Source organism: Haliotis rufescens, unplaced genomic scaffold (assembly GCF_023055435.1).
Source record: "Haliotis rufescens isolate VD_foot unplaced genomic scaffold, xgHalRufe1.0.p SCAF_6, whole genome shotgun sequence".
NCBI classification, from domain to species: Eukaryota; Metazoa; Mollusca; class Gastropoda; order Lepetellida; family Haliotidae; genus Haliotis; species Haliotis rufescens.
Window position 1 is genome coordinate 820,616 of NW_025964334.1, and position 22,187 is coordinate 842,802.

General features: G+C 44.2%; 1 protein-coding gene across 1 annotated transcript in view; it reads right to left on the reverse strand.

Moving 5' to 3' along the window:
* The window catches only part of LOC124116837 (endothelin-converting enzyme 1-like), a 42,055-nt gene extending 21,183 nt beyond the window's left edge, over positions 1-20,872 (reverse strand). The window contains exons 1-4 of the mRNA XM_048385808.1: positions 20,035-20,872; positions 10,905-10,964; positions 4,615-4,761; positions 3,006-3,095 (exon numbers count right to left, since the gene is read on the reverse strand). Coding sequence (XP_048241765.1) covers positions 3,006-3,095; positions 4,615-4,761; positions 10,905-10,964; positions 20,035-20,748 — 1,011 coding nt within the window. The 5' untranslated portion in view covers positions 20,749-20,872. The remainder of the gene's footprint in view (positions 1-3,005; positions 3,096-4,614; positions 4,762-10,904; positions 10,965-20,034) is intronic.
* Between the last annotated feature and the right edge of the window lie 1,315 nt (positions 20,873-22,187).

Here is a 22,187-nt window from a genome sequence, read left to right on the forward strand (position 1 = left end):
ACAAGGAATTACCATAACCAAAGTATGACATCAACGATAGTCAGCGAGCAGTGGGCATCTGTGAGTCTGCCATAAGTGAGTGAGTGAGTATGGTTACGCCACTTTTAGCAATATTCAAGCAATATCACGGCGGGGAAAACAAGAAGCGGGCTTCACACATTTTACCCATGTGGGGTATCGAACCTGGGTCTTCGGCGTGACGACAGAACGCCTTAACTACTAGGCTACCCCGCCGCCCACATGAAGGCATGAGTGGGGACTGGCCGCCTTCATGTGCGTAATGCGTTAACGTCCATTAACCTGCGCCAACCCCACTACCCGCGGCAACTACTGCCAGACACGACCCGTGACGATCCCGGGTTAGAACAGGTCTTCAGCAACCCATGCTTGCCGTAAGTTGCGACTATGCTGGTCGTAAAAGGCGACTAACGGGATCGGGTGGTCAGGCCCGCTGACTTGGTTGTCATCGTATCCCAATCGGGTGGGACTATGCCCATCTATGCTCTGGACTCGATTATTCACAGACCGCCGTCATATAGCTGGAATATTGCTAAGTGCGGCGTTAAACAACAAATGAACAAAATCTGACTTGCACACATTTGGAGCCACCAAAGACCTGTTACCTTGACGTTAACAGTTTTACATATTTACGAATGAATTTCATATCTGGTAGTTTCAACATGCCGAAAAGGTGACGCAAGTGAGACAATGTAAGCCAAATAACGAGACATTTATAAAACGGTTGCCATGGTTACTGTATACATTTCCTTGTTTAACGTCACTATACGTTGTACATAATGTGTTACATTGAAAATAAAGACATAGCCATTAAATTTGATTGAGCAAATACAGAAATATCCCCTTGGCACGTCCTCGGGCAAGGCTGCACAATCACCAGAATGCATTAAATATTTATTATCTGAACGTGTGTTGGTTGTAGATAAGACGAGTTGAACAACATCGCACCAAGGTGGGAAGCAATAACATGCCCGCTGAAACACACATTAACTTTGGATATAATCGCGTGTCAACTTAATTAAATCCCCAGTAGTGTAAAACCTTGATCCATTAATCTCAGCCCACTAACATTTATGCCTGAGTTGTAGCCGGGTTTAAAGCTTTTCGACAATACAAGTTTCGGAAGTGTCCGAGCAGCCACCGTGATACTGTGAGGTCCCGGATGTGTTTTCACAATACGGAGTTGTTCCTCGAAACATGACATGCGCAGTGAGGGCGTCAGCGGACACCAGACGGACACGAACCAGTAACGGGAAGCTGTCATTATGCGTATGAGTTGTCGGGAACACGCGACATTGAGACAAACATGTCACGTGATACAAATATCAGTGTAACAGGTTGTTTTCTCCTTTAAGGATTTCTTAGCAAAATATTCGGTGTGAATAACGGGCTCGCCATTGATTTCCATGAAAATACAGATTTGGTCATGTACAAGAGATTAAATATTTTCCACAGTACTGCCCGTTTCTTATCGGTTTGTGATAAGATGGTTAAACTTACAAGAACGTGTACAGACGTTCACGCTTCTATGCTCTCCGTCACTCTCTCCTTCTCACCTTCTCTCTATTACTCGCCTTCTCTCTATATCTCGCCTTCTCTCTATATCTCGCCTTCTCTCTATAACTCATCATGACTCATTTCCACTCTCTAACAGTAGTATACGCCCGCTCGCTCATTCAGTCTCCCCCACTATTTGAACTCACCCACCCGCTCGCTCACTCACTCACACACACACACACTCACTCACTCACTCACTCACTCTATCACTCTATCACTCTATCACTTACCCACTCACTCACTCACTCACTCACTCACTCACTTGCCCACTCACTCACAATAGAAACATTTATAAATATTGTTTCTATCCAACATGCACATTTCATTGGTTGCCATGCCGGCATTGAAAATATACAACATACCGTACTAAAATAATTGATAATGGAAATATATATTCATAATTCATAGGCAGTGAAATCCGCTGGGTGTATAGCTGTGTGTATATTGAGTGTTTCTCACGTCCACCGTCTTACCGGTGCAAAAAAACATCACTAGAGACAGGTAAAACAAATAATGACGTGTGCATATCCATTATTGTCATCAGAACATATATTAACAAGCAGCGGGAAACGTTTTTACCATTTCCGATTTTTTTGTGTAAAAACATTTTTAATACGCAGAAACATGGCGTGAACATGAATATGTTGTCAACTGAAGTCGCCCTCCGCAAGCTACGAGGTGTTTCGTTCACACACACGGAAGTAGCTGGGATATTTCTCCAGTCCTGTTTCTTTGAGTCACGGACGGGGGGATCCGTCAGCCTGTACATCACACATGGAAATGAGGTCCTATTCCCGTCTTACGTCAGATGATGCATTACCTTGTCTGTCAGAGCAGCCTGCATATGATGTGTTACGGGAAATGACAGTTTTCATCCACCTAACCTAAACACCTTATCGACTGTGGGCCCTGTATTCCTGTCTCTGGTTGTTCTGTGTAAGATTCTTAAACTCAAACTATGTGCAATGTTTATTTTCCCTAAACACAATTTGAACAGGCTGACAAAAAGCACGGGAATATTCTCATAATGTAAATAATATATTAAAAATATAAATAATGGCGCTAAAATGTCCTCTGAATGGATGAGGAACACTAGATAAATCGCTCCCATACGAGATATCACATTTACGGGACATTATTAAAGGAATAATCTGTGTTCCATGTGTAACAGAAATGATGGTACCAAAGAAAACGTAAAGTAGAGATACTGATTTAATGTATGCATCTTCCAAAAGGATCATAAGATTCTGGCACGCCTAAGGGACGCAACTCTGTACAGCGCAATGTGGCACTTTAGATACCATGAAGTAGGCTATCATGTTACCGCAGTGTTTGTCATTGTGTTCAAATCTCGCAGATACTGATTTAATGTTTTACATCTACCAATAGGATCATAGCATTCCGGCACGCCTAAGGGACGCAACTCTTACCGCTGTGTTTGTCATAGTGTTTAAATCTCGCAGTTTCACACGGTTCTGGTGGTCATGTGGGTCCTCAGACGGGTCCGAGCTGCTCGTGATCTGAAACCATGCACAGAGTAATTTTGAACCATGAACCATATACATATATTTTATATTTTTTTAATGCATGTGCACTGTATATCTCATTGATATGCAGATGTAGAATTTTTCACATTGTCACGCAATACTGGAACCTTTTTCATGTAGGAATAACCTATTTAGCTGTGAATCTAAAACCACTGACAAGTCGTCACAAACACATGCAAATGCAAGTCAATTGTTCACCTGAAAAAAACACGGAAACATATGGTAAAAGTCAAAATATGGAATTGCATCGGACATCATTTTTGTCATTGATTTTGTCCTCCAAATGTCTACCGTAAAACCTTTTGAATTTTTTACTGAGGCTTTGAATCTGAGCAATGCAATGCAATACCCGATTATACCTCCACAGTTGTGAGATGTAGACACCAAGGGTTGGAGCTGCAAGAATATTGCTCGACGTGAAGGGAAAGTTGACTATTGGAAAGAGAGTATTTTGTCAGTCTGAATCTTTATGCATAGATCTAAAACAGATGATGCGGTCACTCACCCGCCGTTTTCAGCAATAGTGCTGGAATATTGCTAAAAACGGTGTAAAACTATACTTCCTCGCCCACTCACTAACTCACTCACTCACTCACTCACTCACGCCTACACCACAGGTACACGCCCCACTGCAGTCAGGACATCGTGTTCAGGGTCATATAAGTGTTTAAACGTTTACCTAATCCCATTGACATTTTAATGTCATTCAAATGGGTTTTAAGCACAGCAGTCTGTTCTGTCCATGCCACCCATGAATCAGCGGAAAACCTGAATAACCCTGGGTTGTGTCACTGACATCGAACGGGGCACGTGTCACTGACATAATATGAAGGACGTGACACTGTAATTAGACGGAGCACATGTCACTGACCCTAGACGAAGGACGTGACACTGTCATTAGTCATTAACTTTCACCATCACCAACTGCACCAGCCTCGTCAGTCTTTCAGTCTTAGCTATCATTTGTGCACAAACACATTGATCGTCAAGAAAGTAGTACGCGTTAGGAAAGTAGCACACGTTAGGAAAGTAGCACACGTTAAGAAAGTAGTGCACGTTAGGAAAGTAGCACACGTTAAGAAAGTAGCACACGTTAAGAAAGTAGCACACGTTAAGAAAGTAGTGCAACATAAGAAAGTAGTGCAACATAAGAAAGTAGTGCACGTTAAGAAAGTAGCACACGTTAAGAAAGTAGTGCACGTTAGGAAAGTAGTGCACGTTAGGAAAGTAGTGCAACATAAGAAAGTAGTGCAACATAAGAAAGTAGTGCACGTTAGGAAAGTAGTGCACGTTAAGAAAGTAGTGCACGTTAAGAAAGTAGTGCACGTTAGGAAAGTAGTGCACGTTAAGAAAGTAGTGCAACATAAGAAAGTAGTGCACGTTAAGAAAGTAGTTAAGCCAGAACACTTCATTATCATTGACTGCATTCATTGGCCAGTCGTGTACATGCTTTAGACAGGCCTCACCACTCACACCTCCACCGTGTACTTACATTTGCCAGTGTTGATTCCACCAGAAACACGTCGTCGACGAAGGTATCAATACGTTGTTGTTTCTCGGTTGCGTTGATGCTGACGCCGGAGTCGCGGACCAGGTACCCGGCGACAGTCCTCATGAAGCGCTTGTAGTCCACGATAAACTGCAACACAATCCTGCTTTATGACGTCATTTCACAATTGTATCCTAGCACCCATGAGGTCTCTTTTCCCCTGGTGGGCTACATATGTAAAAGTGTTGGCAGTACTGCTAATTAGGCCATGAAGAAACTGCTGCCCCAGATTTAGAGAGGACAATAAAGTTTTAATACAAAACACCCTCATCTATCTTTTTGTAAATATCTTCATGTCACATATATCTCATTCTGACACATGCCAGACACCACCGATATCTCAAGGACAGCTGGTACAAGAACATTGTATGTTCCTCCACATGGTACAAGAACATTGTATGTTCCTCCACATGGTACAAGAACATTGTATGTTCCTCCACGTGGTACAAGAACACTGTATGATCCCCCACGTGGTACAAGAACATTGTATTCTCCTCCACATGGTACAAGAACGTTGTATGTTCCTCCACATGGTACAAGAACATTGTATGCTCCTCCACATGGTACAAGAACAGTGTATGTTGCCCAACATGGTACAAGAACACTGAATGTTTCTCAACATGGTACAAGAACACTGTATGTTCCTCCACATGATACAAGAACACTGTATGTTCCCCCACATGGTACAAGAACACTGTATGTTCCCCCACATGGTACAAGAACACTGTATGTTCCCCCACATGGTACAAGAACACTGTATGTTCCCCCACATGGTACAAGAAGACTGAATTTTCCTCCACATGGTACAAGAACACTGTATGTTCCTCCACATGGTACAAGAACACTGTATGTTCCCCCACATGGTACAAGAACACTGTATGTTCCCCCACATGGTACAAGAACACTGTATGTTCCTCCACATGGTACAAGAACACTGTATGTTCCTCCACATGATACAAGAACACTGTATGTTCCCCCACATGGTACAAGAACACTGTATGTTCCTCAGCATGGTTCAAGAACACTTAATGTTCCTCCAAATGGTACAAGAACACTGTATGTTCCCCCACATGGTACAAGAACACTGTATGTTCCCCCACATGGTACAAGAACACTGTATGTTCCCCCACATGGTACAAGAAGACTGAATTTTCCTCCACATGGTACAAGAACACTGTATGTTCCTCCACATGGTACAAGAACACTGTATGTTCCCCCACATGGTACAAGAACACTGTATGTTCCCCCACATGGTACAAGAACACTGTATGTTCCTCCACATGGTACAAGAACACTGTATGTTCCTCCACATGATACAAGAACACTGTATGTTCCCCCACATGGTACAAGAACACTGTATGTTCCTCAGCATGGTTCAAGAACACTTAATGTTCCTCCAAATGGTACAAGAACACTGTATGTTCCCCCACATGGTACAAGAACACTGTATGTTCCCCCACATGGTACAAGAACACTGTATGTTCCTCCACGTGGTTCAAGAACACTTAATGTTCCTCCACATGGTACAAGAACACTGTATGTTCCTCCACATGGTTCAAGAACACTTAATGTTCCTCCACATGGTACAAGAACACTGTATGTTCCCCCACATGGTACAAGAACACTGTATGTTCCTCCACGTGGTACAAGAAGACTGAATTTTCCTCCACATGGTACAAGAACACTGTATGTTCCTCCACATGGTACAAGAACACTGTATGTTCCCCCACATGGTACAAGAACACTGTATGTTCCCCCACATGGTACAAGAACACTGTATGTTCCTCCACATGGTACAAGAACACTGTATGTTCCTCCACATGATACAAGAACACCGTATGTTCCCCCACATGGTACAAGAACACTGTATGTTCCTCAGCATGGTTCAAGAACACTTAATGTTCCTCCAAATGGTACAAGAACACTGTATGTTCCCCCACATGGTACAAGAACACTGTATGTTCCCCCACATGGTACAAGAACACTGTATGTTCCCCCACATGGTACAAGAAGACTGAATTTTCCTCCACATGGTACAAGAACACTGTATGTTCCTCCACATGGTACAAGAACACTGTATGTTCCCCCACATGGTACAAGAACACTGTATGTTCCCCCACATGGTACAAGAACACTGTATGTTCCTCCACATGGTACAAGAACACTGTATGTTCCTCCACATGATACAAGAACACTGTATGTTCCCCCACATGGTACAAGAACACTGTATGTTCCTCAGCATGGTTCAAGAACACTTAATGTTCCTCCAAATGGTACAAGAACACTGTATGTTCCCCCACATGGTACAAGAACACTGTATGTTCCCCCACATGGTACAAGAACACTGTATGTTCCTCCACGTGGTTCAAGAACACTTAATGTTCCTCCACATGGTACAAGAACACTGTATGTTCCTCCACATGGTTCAAGAACACTGTATGTTCCTCCACATGGTACAAGAACACTGTATGTTCCCCCACATGGTACAAGAACACTGTATGTTCCTCCACGTGGTTCAAGAACACTTAATGTTCCTCCACATGGTACAAGAACACTGTATGTTCCTCCACATGGTACAAGAACACTGAATGTTCCCCCACATGGAACAAGACTATTTCCTGGAAGAACATGAACATGTCATTAGATTTCGGTGTCTGTAGAACAAGAGTAGTCTGTCGCTTTATTTTTTGGCTTTTTTAATTAATTTAAAAAAAGGATGCGACTTTAAAAACTATACAGTATATACAGTAAGTGATGCCTCCAGGTGCATGTGTACTCAGTTATTTCGGAATGTAATAAGGCAATGAACTCACACGACACCAAGAGATGTGCATGCACTTCACCCCCACCTTTAGTTCATAGGAAGACATATGTGACTAGCTATCTGATCAGGGACCTTATGGGTAGACAATCACATGTTGACTTTTCATTATATTTCAAAACTACAGTATCCAAGGCCTTCATCTGAAAGAGCTCTATGGCTAGACAGACAGTCAACGACCGCTGTCATATATTTGGCAGAACTTCAGCCGTCTCCACCTGAATGAGTCCAGAAACAGGACAGGTAAACAGGTAAACAGCTGTGTCACACAGTCGTTGCGATCGTGCTAACACCAGCTCGTCGCGTCAGGCAATGACTGAGCGGTTTCATTCATTTCCAGACACACATGTAAGCATTGTCCTGTGGTTGTGGGACATCCAGTATTCATCACGCTGTTAGTCAGCCGACCGGGGATTGCAATTGACATATGTACTGTTGTACATAATAACTGCAACACCTCTTCTGTGACGACGTATACCGTGACGACGTATACCGTGGATGTATCGATCATCTGTAGTGTGGTGGAAGTAGTCGTCTCCAGGTAGTGTTTCACATGATCACAGATCACGTGACACATTCCCCGCGTCTTTCATGATTTATTTGGTTGCAGTCGAACCCTACATATGTGGTGCAACCGTGTTACCATAGTAACGCCGGTGGCGCAGGACCGTGTATGTTCTACACTATAAGTCCACAGTAACTGTCCTCATGTAGATATATTGAAAGGCGACTGTGCTCGTCGTAACAGGCGACTAACGGGATCGGGTGGTGAGACTTGGTTGATGCTTGTCATCGTATCCCAATTGCGTGGATCGATGCTCCTAGTATCAGTCACTGGATTGTCTGGTCCAGACGCGATTATTTACAGACCACCGTCATATAGCTGGAATATTGCTGAGTGCGGCGTTAAACAACAAACAAAACAAAAAATCATGTCACAAATCCCCATAACACTAACATTGCACGTAAGCATTTCGATTTGATCAATTTGTTTTTAGCTTCAGAAGCCTTTTGGAGCCTGTTTCGGTTATCTTCCCCTTGCGAATACATACCTACCATCATATCATCATATTTTTTATCACATATCATATCATTATATCATCAAACCATCACATACCATAATACCATCCCGTCATCATTTCATAGCATTGCTTTCAGTGGCTTTCAATGGCTTAAGTAACAGCACTGCCTTTTGATTCAGTAGGTAAGTACACTAGCCGTACACACACCCACACACCCTCCACCCAGGGCGTGAGGTGAGATGTCAATCTAGTAAAAGCTAACTCCCTCACTAACTCGCTGAACCTGAGCTGGGGTAGACAGCGTCTTAAGGCGGGATAGGGCGCAGGTGTATTGTCTCCCCACAATACATTCAAGACCATGACACATAAACAGGTGATCTGCTCGACCACCCTGTTGCGGGATGTAATGGCCCCAAGCAGTGTGTTGGGAATTAACATCAACATTGTCGGACAAGGGGGAGGGACAAGCCGATTTCAGAAATGGCGACAATTGTCTCGGATCGCGTGACTTTACCATCCTACAAATAATACCAGATGTGTTCTTTTATCATAATTTGTAATAAATAGACAATCGCCCTGCTGTCCACCCATAGACCGCCATATCGCTTGGTCCTGCACATCGACAGGACCCTTCTGTCATTGTCAGGCACGGCCATGAGTGTAAGGAACAGACGCTACACGCAACAGAATCTGGCTAAAATGATATATCTGCACGATAGTTGTCCGCTCCAATTGTTCTCTCACAAAGTCGAGTGTGCAATCCATTGTGAACCAGATAGTCTGTGAAAGGAATGTTCCAATTGTAAGTAGGGAACTTCTGAAAAAAAGGAATTTCTTTCTACGATCATGGGGTGCGACACACTCTACACCCTCTCACCCCCCTCACTCACCCCCCCCCCCCCCCACTAACACACACACACACACGCACACACACACACACACCCCTTCCCCCCCCCCCCCCCCCCCCCCCTATACCTTCTTGTTATCACGTGTACGCCTAAAATTAATAACGGGACTCACGCTGTCCACTCCAAATCCCTCGACACACAATCCTGTCTCAGGTCATCCCACCTACCATTTGAAAATAACAAAAATCCCAATGGCAAAACAAATCAAGTTGTTATTGAAATAACACCGTACATCGCCACCCCTTTACTGGCGTGTACACCCACCCGAGAAGTCCCCATCTCAGTGTCCCCAGTCACAGACGAACGCCCGGGGTAAGACTTCCATCTTCAGCTTCCACAACAAGGGAAGGTCATGACCTCACTGCTCCGCTGATTCACAAAGATCCGGGTAAACATATCCCTGGATGTACTTAGCTGGGGTGGGACGTCGGTAGGGACAATATGTAAACATATCACATATCTCTGGATGTACTTGTCTAGGGTGGAACGTCGGTAGGGACAATATGTAAACATACCACATATCTCTGGATGTACTTGTCTGGGGTGTGAAGTTGGTAGGGACAATATGTAAACATATCACATATCTCTGGATGTACTTGTCTGGGGTGGGACGTCGGTAGGGACAATATGTAAACATACCACATATCTCTGGATGTACTTGTCTGGGGTGTGAAGTTGGTAGGGACAATATGTAAACATATCACATATCTCTGGATGTACTTGTCTGGGGTGTGAAGTTGGTAGGGACAATATGTAAACATACCACATATCTCTGGATGTACTTGTCTGGGGTGTGAAGTTGGTAGGGACAATATGTAAACATACCACATATCTCTGGATGTACTTGTCTGGGGTGTGAAGTTGGTAGGGACAATATGTAAACATACCACATATCTCTGGATGTACTTGTCTGGGGTGTGAAGTTGGTAGGGACAATATGTAAACATACCACATATCTCTGGATGTACTTGTCTGGGGTGTGAAGTTGGTAGGGACAATATGTAAACATACCACATATCTCTGGATGTACTTGTCTAGGGTGGGACGTCGGTAGGGACAATATGTAAACATACCACATATCTCTGGATGTACTTGTCTGGGGTGTGAAGTTGGTAGGGACAATATGTAAACATATCACATATCTCTGGATGTACTTGTCTGGGGTGTGAAGTTGGTAGGGACAATATGTAAACATACCACATATCTCTGGATGTACTTGTCTGGGGTGTGAAGTTGGTAGGGACAATATGTAAACATACCACATATCTCTGGATGTACTTGTCTGGGGTGGGACGTCGGTAGGGACAATATGTAAACATACCACATATCTCTGGATGTACTTGTCTTGGGTGGGACGTCGGTAGGGACAATATGTAAACACTATTTGGACGGGACTGTTTAGGTTAAAGTATCCGTATTTACTATTATTATTATTATTACTATGATCCACTGGGTGCATACTGGCTGTATGGAAAAGCTTACCGGGGCACCGTCCGGCCGGACATAGTAGATCCACGATATCCCCGTCCCTGAGAGGTCGATCTGAAATATACAAAATAGTTTCATGTTAACATCAAATGTTAATTGTCATCTAAACGCGATATCTACGTTATCATTTCTTGTATGATGACATATATCGAACATCGACTGACGCTATGTCACCACCAAGAAAAGACACCAGGGTAGAACGTATGCCCAGTGAGGGTGTCATAAGGCTCTTGTCATAGGACCCGACATCAGACATGGTGTTACATGGTGTCCCGTGAATCGAAGCTCGTGGATCATGGCTCATGGTCAAGAATCGAATATGTACAGGCTGACGGAGAATATCAGATGGAAACTTGACTTGCCTATGCATGTGTTTGTGACGGGTGCCAGCGGCGGGAAAGGAGACGCTCACATTTTCAAGAACACCTGGTGTCATCACTATTTCATTCTAAACGAATGCTTACGTCGGAGTCGCACAATGGACTTCTATTGTCAATGGACAAGGTTTTGTCTGACTGTTAAACACGATTTACTCACTCACTCACTCACTCACTCACTCACTCACGTTAGAACATGTCGTCAACACTGTTAACACATTTCTTCTATTTCAGGCACATGTATTCAAAAGTATTTAGTTTTTACGAATATTAACGTCAAACGGAAAAATCATCAGAAACATGGCAATATGTTGTCTATATTCGTATCACATCGTATTTATCAAACTATAACGAATGTTGTGTTGTTGTGTTGTTTGTTGTTGTGTTGTTATGTTGTGAGTTCATGTTGTTGGGTTGTTATATAGTTGTTGGGTTGTGTTGGGTTGTGTTGTTGTGTTGTGTTGCTATATTGTTGTGTTGTTGTGTGTGTGTTTTTTCTTATGATATGTGGTTATTAGGATAATCAGTAATATTTTCAGGGAACGCCCAATATTAAAATTTAGAAGTATCGTCATCAAATCCATACACCTTTTCATAACGAGCTTTTCTCTTTTGGGCAAGAGGCGGCTCTGATCTGACCGCTGGCTGCCTGTTGGATCTGTTTGTTCACCATGTACCCTTACAGGTGTACAACAGCGTGTTGTTCAGTGGGGGCAGTGAGTCGTGACAGGTAACCTGTTGATCAACAATAATCAGCCATCCTTGTCCGCGTACACTGGAACCCGCGCTACCCGTCTTGTCCCTGGGTGATACGACACACGTGGTGACCCCATCAACTCCGACAAGAAGCATCGCGGGGTGGCTCCAGCCTCTTAGTCAGTGTTGAATGTACCGCACTGAGACATCAAATCTAGATTTAATAACATACTACCATTAAGTCACTAGGTGCTGACGCGAGCAGTGTACCAGCAATGGCTGTCGTAGAGAACTTGTAGTCAGTGCGCGGGTACCAGTGCGTGGTAGACTCGTCATGCACGTTGTGTTGCAGTGTGTTACAGGCAGGTAGACTTGTGTAGGTCTCTATGTCTTGTAGAATACACAGGCTGATATAACTGTCACTGCATTTCTGTATCATGGTGTTTGCGTGAAATTGTGTTAAGAAATACAACTTGATGGGTTTCCTCAGTTACAAGTCACCAAACTGAGTTTACCTCCGAAGGTAGCAAGCGAATGATGGAAGCAGTATCAGTGATAAATACGCCATTTCTAACACCTGCCATTTTATATATAAAGACATATTTGAGAAAATAAACTCCACCACACACGAAGCACTACACTGTTACTGATAACACCGGGTGTTCGCGAAATATTGGGGGACAGTGATAACACGTGGTGTTCGCTAATCACTACATCTCCCGTACTGACACCAGGTGTTCGCTAATCACTACATCTCCCGTACTGACACCAGGTGTTCGCGAAACACTACATCTCCCGTACTGACACCAGGTGTTCGCTAATCACTACATCTCCCGTACTGACACCAGGTGTTCGCTAATCACTACATCTCCCACACTGACACCAGGTGTTCGCTAATCACTACATCTCCCGTACTGACACCAGGTGTTCGCTAATCACTACATCTCCCGTACTGACACCAGGTGTTCGCGAAACACTACATCTCCCGTACTGACACCAGGTGTTCGCTAATCACTACATCTCCCGTACTGACACCAGGTGTTCGCGAAACACTACATCTCCCGCACTGACACCAGGTGTTCGCTAATCACTACATCTCCCGTACTGACACCAGGTGTTCGCTAATCACTACATCTCCCGTACTGACACCAGGTGTTCGCGAAACACTACATCTCCCGTACTGACACCAGGTGTTCGCGAAACACAGGAATACCAGTGATGACACCGGGTGTTCGCGAAACACAGGAATACCAGTGATGACACCGCGAAAAGCATATCTTTCACCTTCAGCAGAGATAGGTCAGGACTATGGAAAGGGTTTTGTCGCTGTTATCATTAATCCGATGAGTATCGACCACTGCCTGCCTAGGTGAAGACATGCCTTAGCATGCTTGTGTACCATGCGTGAGGAAGGTCTCTGGTAGGTCATTATCAGAAGAAACTCATGACATCAGAGAGACGTTACAGGAGCTGCTTGAAAGCCTCCAGGGCAATAGCTGAGATAGCATCGACTCTCCTGGCGATAGTATTACCAACTCGTGTGAAAGTGATAGTCACCGCCACTCAGACTTGAGGCAATGGCTGTCGTGGATTGCGTGTGTGTGTTATCTACACCTTGCCATTTCAGGTTACAGGATACTGTCTAATAAATCACATTTATATCTGGCAAAGGTTGTCATGACTACAAGGCGCCAAGTGCGGTAATATCACCTCAACTAAAGGTTTACACAGGGTAGGTTAGATGGTGTGAACACCTATGTACCGGACATTTGGGGGATTCTGGACATCATAGTTTTAACGACTTTATTAACATGTTTACTGTCCCTGTGTTTTAGATTGGAAAAAAACATATTATTGTGTGGCAAAGATCGTGGTCTAAGACGTCACAATTCGCTATGTACAGTTACATCCCTTCGTCGCGACAGGATGCGCTGATCCCCTTTCTTTCGTTGATTCGATCCAAGTGCTGATCGGACATTCCTCCCACATCACACCCACCCACCGTGCTGTAACTGATATGCTGTTCCAAGCGGTGTGTCTACCTTGTGTGACTTCCTGTACAAATGTCTCAAATCTGCTAAATTCCGACAGTGATACGACACTGATTGTCTCTGTGTGTGAGTGAATGTTGTTTAGCGGCGTAGTCCCCAATACCGGCTGTATCACCGTGGTCTTACAGTGATCGGCATGTTCTATCACTCAAATATGAGACATCATTAGAATATTCTCCACCGAAACAGAAATAGCATCAAGTAGGCGTTAACAATTATATGAATGGGACACTGGAAATCAGTGATGGCACCAGGTGTTCGCGACAAGGTACGACTAAGAGTGTGTACGTGGTTTTTTTGAAGATTCCGACGTGCAGAAGGTGGGCAGAGCGGCAGGCTACAAGGAGGTTTAACTGCTGCAATCAACAATACAATCAATACTGATCTGGAAGTCGTTGTTATCAAGTAATCTAGATTGCTTGACGTGAGGCACGGCAAGTATGGAGCGTTATATCAAGATATCTTCTATAGGTATATATAGAACTGTAGATCAAATTGTATGTCCTGAAGCTAATTCTCACGATTTATAACATGCGCAACTGATACCAGCTAAAACCTGAAGTGAGACCCGGGCTGCTTTGTCAGATGCTGAACTAGGGGTGGGGGGACAATGTCCTATACAGTGAAACCTCGTTCCAGGAAACAACCCGCGCATTCCGGACAAGACTGTAGGAAGATCTAAACCGGACTTGTGTGTAACCGGAATGTAAATCCGGTGACTGGTGGAGTATATTCCGTAGTGGGAGTATGGGCTGGTATAGACAGGAATCCGGATTGGTCGGTGTCGACAGATTTCACTGTGTATGCTATGGAGATTACTCTTTAATCACGGTTTCACGAGGTGTATGTTTTATATTATATTTGTTTTGTGATAATGTGTTTTCAGTAAATGGTATATGTTCACCGTACTGCAATAAGGACAGTGGGGGACATTGTTAGGCTCTCTTGGCATAGCCCACAGTGGGGACAACGACATCGTCGACGACTGTTCAAGTACAAGTGGAGATGTGTGACTGACACTTACGTGGACAAGCACTTTAAAGCGGCTGAAATGTGGAAAAAGGGACCAAAGTGAGGGAGTTTGGGGCTAAGCCGCTGTGCCACGTATTTCTGTTACATCAGGGCGCGTCAGCTTCACGGGGGAGACAAACCCAGACTGATGCGGGTCTCAGACGTTTATCAGTTTGGTAAAACTCCAAGAATCATAATCAGGGCAAATGTAGGTTTCAAATCAACAACTAGTGGATCCTGGCGCAACTAGGCGACACAACCAATTAAACGCCTGAGGCGACCGAGCCATCCACACCTAACTAAGGGCTATCAATGCACGAGAGTGTTTCGGTAAAACCTACAGGTATGACACGTTGGTCGGCTTCATTACAGGAATAACAATAAGACCTGTTTTGGCCGAAAGCCTGACTGATCATTTTCAACAGTCTGTATTGGTATCCTACTGGAGTGTTTAGAAGACTTAAAGGCGGACTCCGTAATGCTTAACAATTACCGTAACCCTTGATCCGGCCCGTGACCCCATGACCTCCGACCCCCAGGCAGCATGTGACCCCTAAGTGGCGGACAATTTACACCTAACTTACACAACCTGACCCTGTGTGTACACCCCGGTCAATGCCCCCGGCAATATTTGCTTATGTACGTTCATCGATTCATCTACTTTGTTTAAATAGGAAAATGTTCCCAGAATGCCATACTACGCCTTATTTTGTTACGGACGAATGGGCGCTATGGCAAAACGTGACGCAAACAGGAAAATAGTGTCTATCGCTTATATGGGAATCTCATAAACAAAGTGTTAACTTTCAATTTTATAAAACATGTTTGTTCCTTGGTAAAGCATCTTGGAATTACAGACGGCAAAATCGGCTGAGAGTGGTTGACATGTGCCATACTAACGGAAAGAAATAACGGAACGGCCCGAAAGGGGGCCATTTGCTTGCCATTGAGTTTCTTGGGATGAGAGACACGGATTGTTTTGACTCAGTGAATTTATGATATCATTTATCCTCAGTAACCTTTTTCTGCAATATTGTTTTGCGTTATTTTTATCCATCAATATTTTTGTCCCTCTGGCATATCCAACATATGTGTCACATTTGCAAGTATACAAGTATATGTGTGACATAGGGTTCACATGTTACACATGGGATGATGAGGTAGCCTAGTGGTTGAAGCGTTCGCTCGTCACGCCGAAGACCCGGGTTCGATTCCCCACATGGGTACAATGTGTGAAGCCCATTTCTGGTGTCCCCCGCCGTGATATTGCTGGAATATTGCTAAAAGTGGCGCAACACCATACTCTGTTTATTCTGGAAGTTATATTTTTTTTAAATTGTAATATGTTTATAGACAATGCCTCACTTGATTAATAAACACATGAATGGCTTCCCCGCTATGGTTTGCTAACAATACACTGGACTATCAATCTACTGTCAAACGTTAACTTTCAACATGGATATGTGGGGCTGTAATACAGTAATGTCAGCATTAAGATAGCTAGGTAATTTTCACCATCCACCAACCTTGAGCCTTGAACTCTTGTTATTGTTACTCATTACAAATTGGTAAGTATAAAACATCAATGCAAGAGAATAGCATTCTTCGTTATCCGCCGAAACAGATTCCATTTGGCCTAAAGAGCCAAAGAGCTGTAACAACTATGTGGACGACTGACACTCAGGGATGACACCGGATGCTGCGTGTGTACATGTGTTCATCCTCCCCTGCTACCAGTTCTGTATCTCGACAACAATGTCGACTACACCATGTATCTAAGACGGGGCCACAGCGTTGAGGCCAGTCCCTCAGGTAGCGTATGCTCGGGTATTTTCGTTATATTTGACTGAAGGCAGAATGAGTTATAGGCGAATTGGGAGTGAATCCTGCAAAAACTCGTGCTCAAAACTTGTTTGTTTGTTGTTTGTTTGTTGTTTGTTCATTGCTCACTTGAGTAACTTTGTGTTGTCATGTGTTCATGTGTGTTGTCATGTGTTCATGTGTGTTGTCATGTGTCCATGTGTGTTGTCATGTGTTCATGTGTGTTGTCATGTGTTCATGTGTGTTGTCGTTGGTTTAAGGATGTTACAGTCTGTTCACGTGTATATCAGTGTATCCACAATCATCTTACGGACGATCACATTTACGTGGTGTCTGACGTCTACAAGTCTCAATGTTGACGTAGTGGTAGATGTTTCACGCTAGTCACAGACCTGACATCGGTAAGATAAGGCAAGGGCAAACATGTTTACTTGCTCATCACACGGAGCGTTTTTATTGCGTTTGTTGCAAGAACCGTTAGATCTCTGCTTTGATGTGAACAACCGTTACGTTTAGTTTTGTTCGCCAGTGGTTACGTTGTGTTCTCGCGGGATTTCATAATATTGCAGTTATATGATGGCGCTCTGTAAATAATAGAGTCTGGACCAGACAATCCAGTGACTGATATCGTGAGCATCGTTCCACGCAATTGGGATCGATGACATGCATCAACCAAGTCAGCGAGCCTGACCACCCGATCCCGTCAGTCGCCTCTTACGACAAGCATAGTCACCGTTTACAGCAAGCATGGGTTGCTGAAGACCTATTCTACCCGGATCTTCACAGGCCAACATCGTAGGAGACATACCGCATCTTGGTACAGCATGACATGTCCTATGTGCCGCAACAACGCACGGTTATCACGCCGTCGTGTTGCGGGGAAATGAAGGGATTTCACAAGTATCTTTCTCGCCGTTCAGAAGTGATGTCATGTGTTCAACTAACGATCTAGGTTATCGCTTTATACCATTCACTTATGTCTCGGGTTATAAACAAGATGATGACTGTATGTCGATGTTTACTTGCTCACCGTCACCGCGAACACCTGGTGTCATCACTGACTTTCTGTTATCCCACTTATACCTTTCACCGTTATTTTGCCGTTTACGCCCAGTGGAATCTGTGCCGTCGGATAATCGAGACTGGTTATTCTCTGGAAGTGACGTTATATATTTACTCCAAAACATCTCAACAACATCATCAATTAGTTCCTAAGAAGCGTTCTGCTGATTTTACAGTTTGGATACTCATGCAACGTTACGAGAATTATGGTTCGCAAAAACGTTTATTTTTTTCACTGGTTTACGTATTTAAAGTGTGATTTAATTTTTAGTTGTGTCATTTGAGATACGTGGCAGACAAAAACAGTGTTTGCATCCCGTGTTTAACCCCATTAGCTGTGGGGCTGGTAATCGCGCCGATCTCCCCACATAGAACATACACACGTACATACTCTGTCCCGCTAGCCAGCCGACCACTGACAGCGCCCTCGCTCACAGACGGGGGACTTCAAACATTTGTCAAATATCAAACTTCAAACGAAGACCCTTTTGCACGCGCCTGTTAAGTCTGAGACAAGACCGACGTTCCTGGTAGATCTTGGATTCACCCTTTAACTCTGGGAATTCTTCTGGTAGATTTATTGAACTCTTCTATCACCCATATTCATATTTCCCCCTTTTACCTGCGATCTCTTGCGAACAGCTGAAGAATTGATGAAGTGTTAAACTTACTTACTCTACCTGCGATAGGGGACGTTCGAATTAACCCAAGTATTGAACTGAAACATCGTTAACTCGAAGTCCCGTGAACATCGTCATGTATCGAGTTCCCCTCAAGTGGAGACAACGGGACTAGCGACTTAGGACCATGGCTCTGTCTTGACTGTAAAGCCATATCGTCTCAAGCGACACATCGGGTAAAGAAAGTTCGTGGTTTCATAGTACTTTCATTTCGTTCATACGTTGCACTATGAAGCTATTGTCGAAATAGCAATACATTGGAACAGTCGCGTTTGAGGGAACCATACTTGGATATATCACTGATACTATTTATTTGCTCACGTAATGTTTACAGTTTTGTATTTACCTGAACACTGTGTGTCACAATAAGCCTTCTACACACATGCACCTTTATTTATACAGCCTATGTGATTGACTGACATGTTTTCCCCAGTACATGCGATACTCTCCACGGTGTATGCTTATCTCGTTCTGGTAGTCTTACAAGCAGTGAGGTATCCCTTACGCCAGTGTGAGGAACTTGTATTATTTGTTTGTTAGTTTTTTAACGCCCCACTCAGCAATATTCCAGCTATATGACGGCGGTCTGTAAATAATCGAGTCTGGACCTGACAATCCAGTGATTGATGTCATGAGCATCGATCCACGCAATTGGGATACGATGACAAGCATAAACCAAGTCAGCGAGCCTGACCACCCGATCCCGTTAGTCGTCTCTTACGACAAGCATAGTCGCCTTTTACAGCAAGCATGGGTTTTTGAAGACTCCGGATCTTCACGGGTGAGCTTGAATGAAGACAGGGACAGACTGACACCAAGGACATTAGACTAAATACACTGTCTGGTGTGAAGGGATATGCTAGTGTTTGTGACGGTGGGGGTCGGTGTTATGAAAGCAGTTCACGTGACCAAAAGGGGCGTGTCTCACGCTGCTGATTGACAACCAGTTAAACGGCTTTATCGAAATATGTATGTCAAGTCTCGATCCTGTTTTTTAGGCCTTCATGGATCAACAAGAAATGACCTGCTCTAAACAGACAGATTCTCACAGATACATGCGTACCTGATCTAGATAAATGTCACGGCATGAGGAACTAATGGTGGCATATACTGCACATCATTACTGAGCATTCTCAGATCGAATAGCCTGCCATAGTCAAAAGTCTCTCAGTAAAAACGTATAATTGAATGCACAATAAATGTTGATTTGTTGTTACTAAGATTGAACTATAATGCTAATTATTATCATTATTGATATAGATATGCACTCCCTACTCGCGCGTGGATCAATCAATGTTAGAGTGTTAACATGATTCTCCGGTTTACGGAGAGCAAAGCCCTACATAGCGAAATACTATCAACGTCAATTTTCGAAATGCACTTTGCGAAACGTCAACATTCCTGATAATGAGAAAGCGTCACGTACCTGAATCGCGATCTTCCTCCAATCCAGCCAGTCTGTCCTCACAGAGAAGGTGAAGAAAGCGTTAGTCCAGAAATCCACGTGAGTTTTCCTCAGAGAGTCTTCAAAGTCGTACGTGCTCTCGTTCCACGTCCCGATGACGTACCAGCCGCCGGCCTTGGCCACGACCTGGTCAAGAAAGGGGTTTCCTTGCAGGATCATCTTGCCGTAGTGGTCAGTGCAGGACGTGAAGAAGTCCTTTAGCTTCTTCTCAGAAGCCCAGCTCGATGTCCTGCTAGTTGGAGTTTCAACCAGTCGTCGCAGTTTTTCCTGATTTTTGTAATAGATGTTCCAAGAAGGCGTCAGTTGAGACACATCTGGCTTGAGAGGGTTGTTCCTGGCCCAGGTGCCACACGCATATTGGTAAAAGTTATCGCATGGGTCGATCGTGCTGTTCATACTCTCCAGGGCATACGCCGCACTCTTCATGCACGTGGGAGTCAGACACATCCCTTGTGTCTGCGCCCCTGTCTGACCACACGCAGTCCCGGGCAGGTCACCCACACCCCCTCCCGACTTCGCCGACGCGAGCAACGCTGCCAGGATGACACAGACAACCAGTGCCACCAGTGCCACTCCACCTAACGCGATCTCCCGCTTCTTGAAGGAATACCCATGGAAAGATACAGCATCGTCCACGATTGGAGATTTGTCGAATTCCTTGTAGCTGTCCGCCATGGTTTAGTGAGAGAGTAAGCACACCGTATTGAGAGCAATGGTCCCACACCTCCTTCACACGCAGAGGGGGCAAGTCTTCTGAGACCAGGTAGCGAGTCACGGGCTTATAAAGCTGTCAATGGTCGCAAGCCAGGCTGAGGTCACTGAGCCGAGACAGCGACGCCGTCATTTATTTATGCGCTGGTGGATGTAGACACGACCCCTAACTCTGTCCTATTGATGAAGCATCACAGTCCACTGATCTGAAACAATCCAGCGGTAAGTAAACAGGGCGATAATAGTCGCCGGCGGGTGTGGACGAGGCACAATAGAGGGCGACGTTGAAGGCCCTCGGCCAGTTGTTCCACACCTGGTCAACCAGAGATACAATATGGAGTAAATAAGGTGTAGCTTACATCTGCAAGTCCAGTGGGTTGCTTTTTAGGTATTAATTAGTATATTATTCACCGCTTTTTCGTCTTTTAAGCCAAGTGGGATCTATTTCGTCAGATAATCAAAACCGGTTATTCTCAAGCGTTGACGTTTTATATCTACTATTTGTGTTCGTGATCAAAAGATACAACAGAGGCGTTTTAGTGGTAAACACAACTAAAGTTTCAGGTACGTTTGATAAAATAAAAGCGCACATGGAAAGTTACCGGAGAACTATGTTACTATAGTTTCCGCTGACTGCACACACACACACACACACACACACACACACACACACACACACACACACACACACACACACACACACACACACACACACACACGCACGCGCGCACGCACGCACGCACGCAAGCACGCACACACACACGCACACATACACAGGCACGCACACATGCACGCACACACACACATACACGCACACACAAACACACACACACACATTACCACTCACGTATTCTGCTCAGAAACCGTGGCCTTGGACTAGTGTACTGTCACAGGTCGGGGGGGGGGGGTCATCTTGTGGAAACTTGTGTTCTTTATTCACGTTATAATAAGTGTAAGTCTCCCCGTTATTAAGCTTTATTCAATTGCTAATTTAGCCACTGACGCGGAGTTGTCTGACGCTCTGCTCACGTTGTCGCCACAAAGTCGGTTGTTACAGCTGAAGGTTTCAGTTATGTAATAGCAACAACTGAACCAACTTAAACCAACAATCAAAATCCACTCGTGCCTGTTTCTCTTAATTCCCCAATACTGTTTAATCCTAATAACTTAAATACATTTTGAGATTAAATACATCACTGACCTGCTGAATGCAGTGTTTACCTTGTGGCGTCTTAATACTTTGTGACGTCATAATACTTTGTGACGTTTTAATACCTTGTGACGTCCCAACATGGAAAAATGACGATACGAATTAACATGTAAAACGTCTTCTATTGAGGCCACGTTGCTTTGGGTTTGGTTTGGTATCATGAGCATCGATCCACGCAATTGGGATCTGTGAC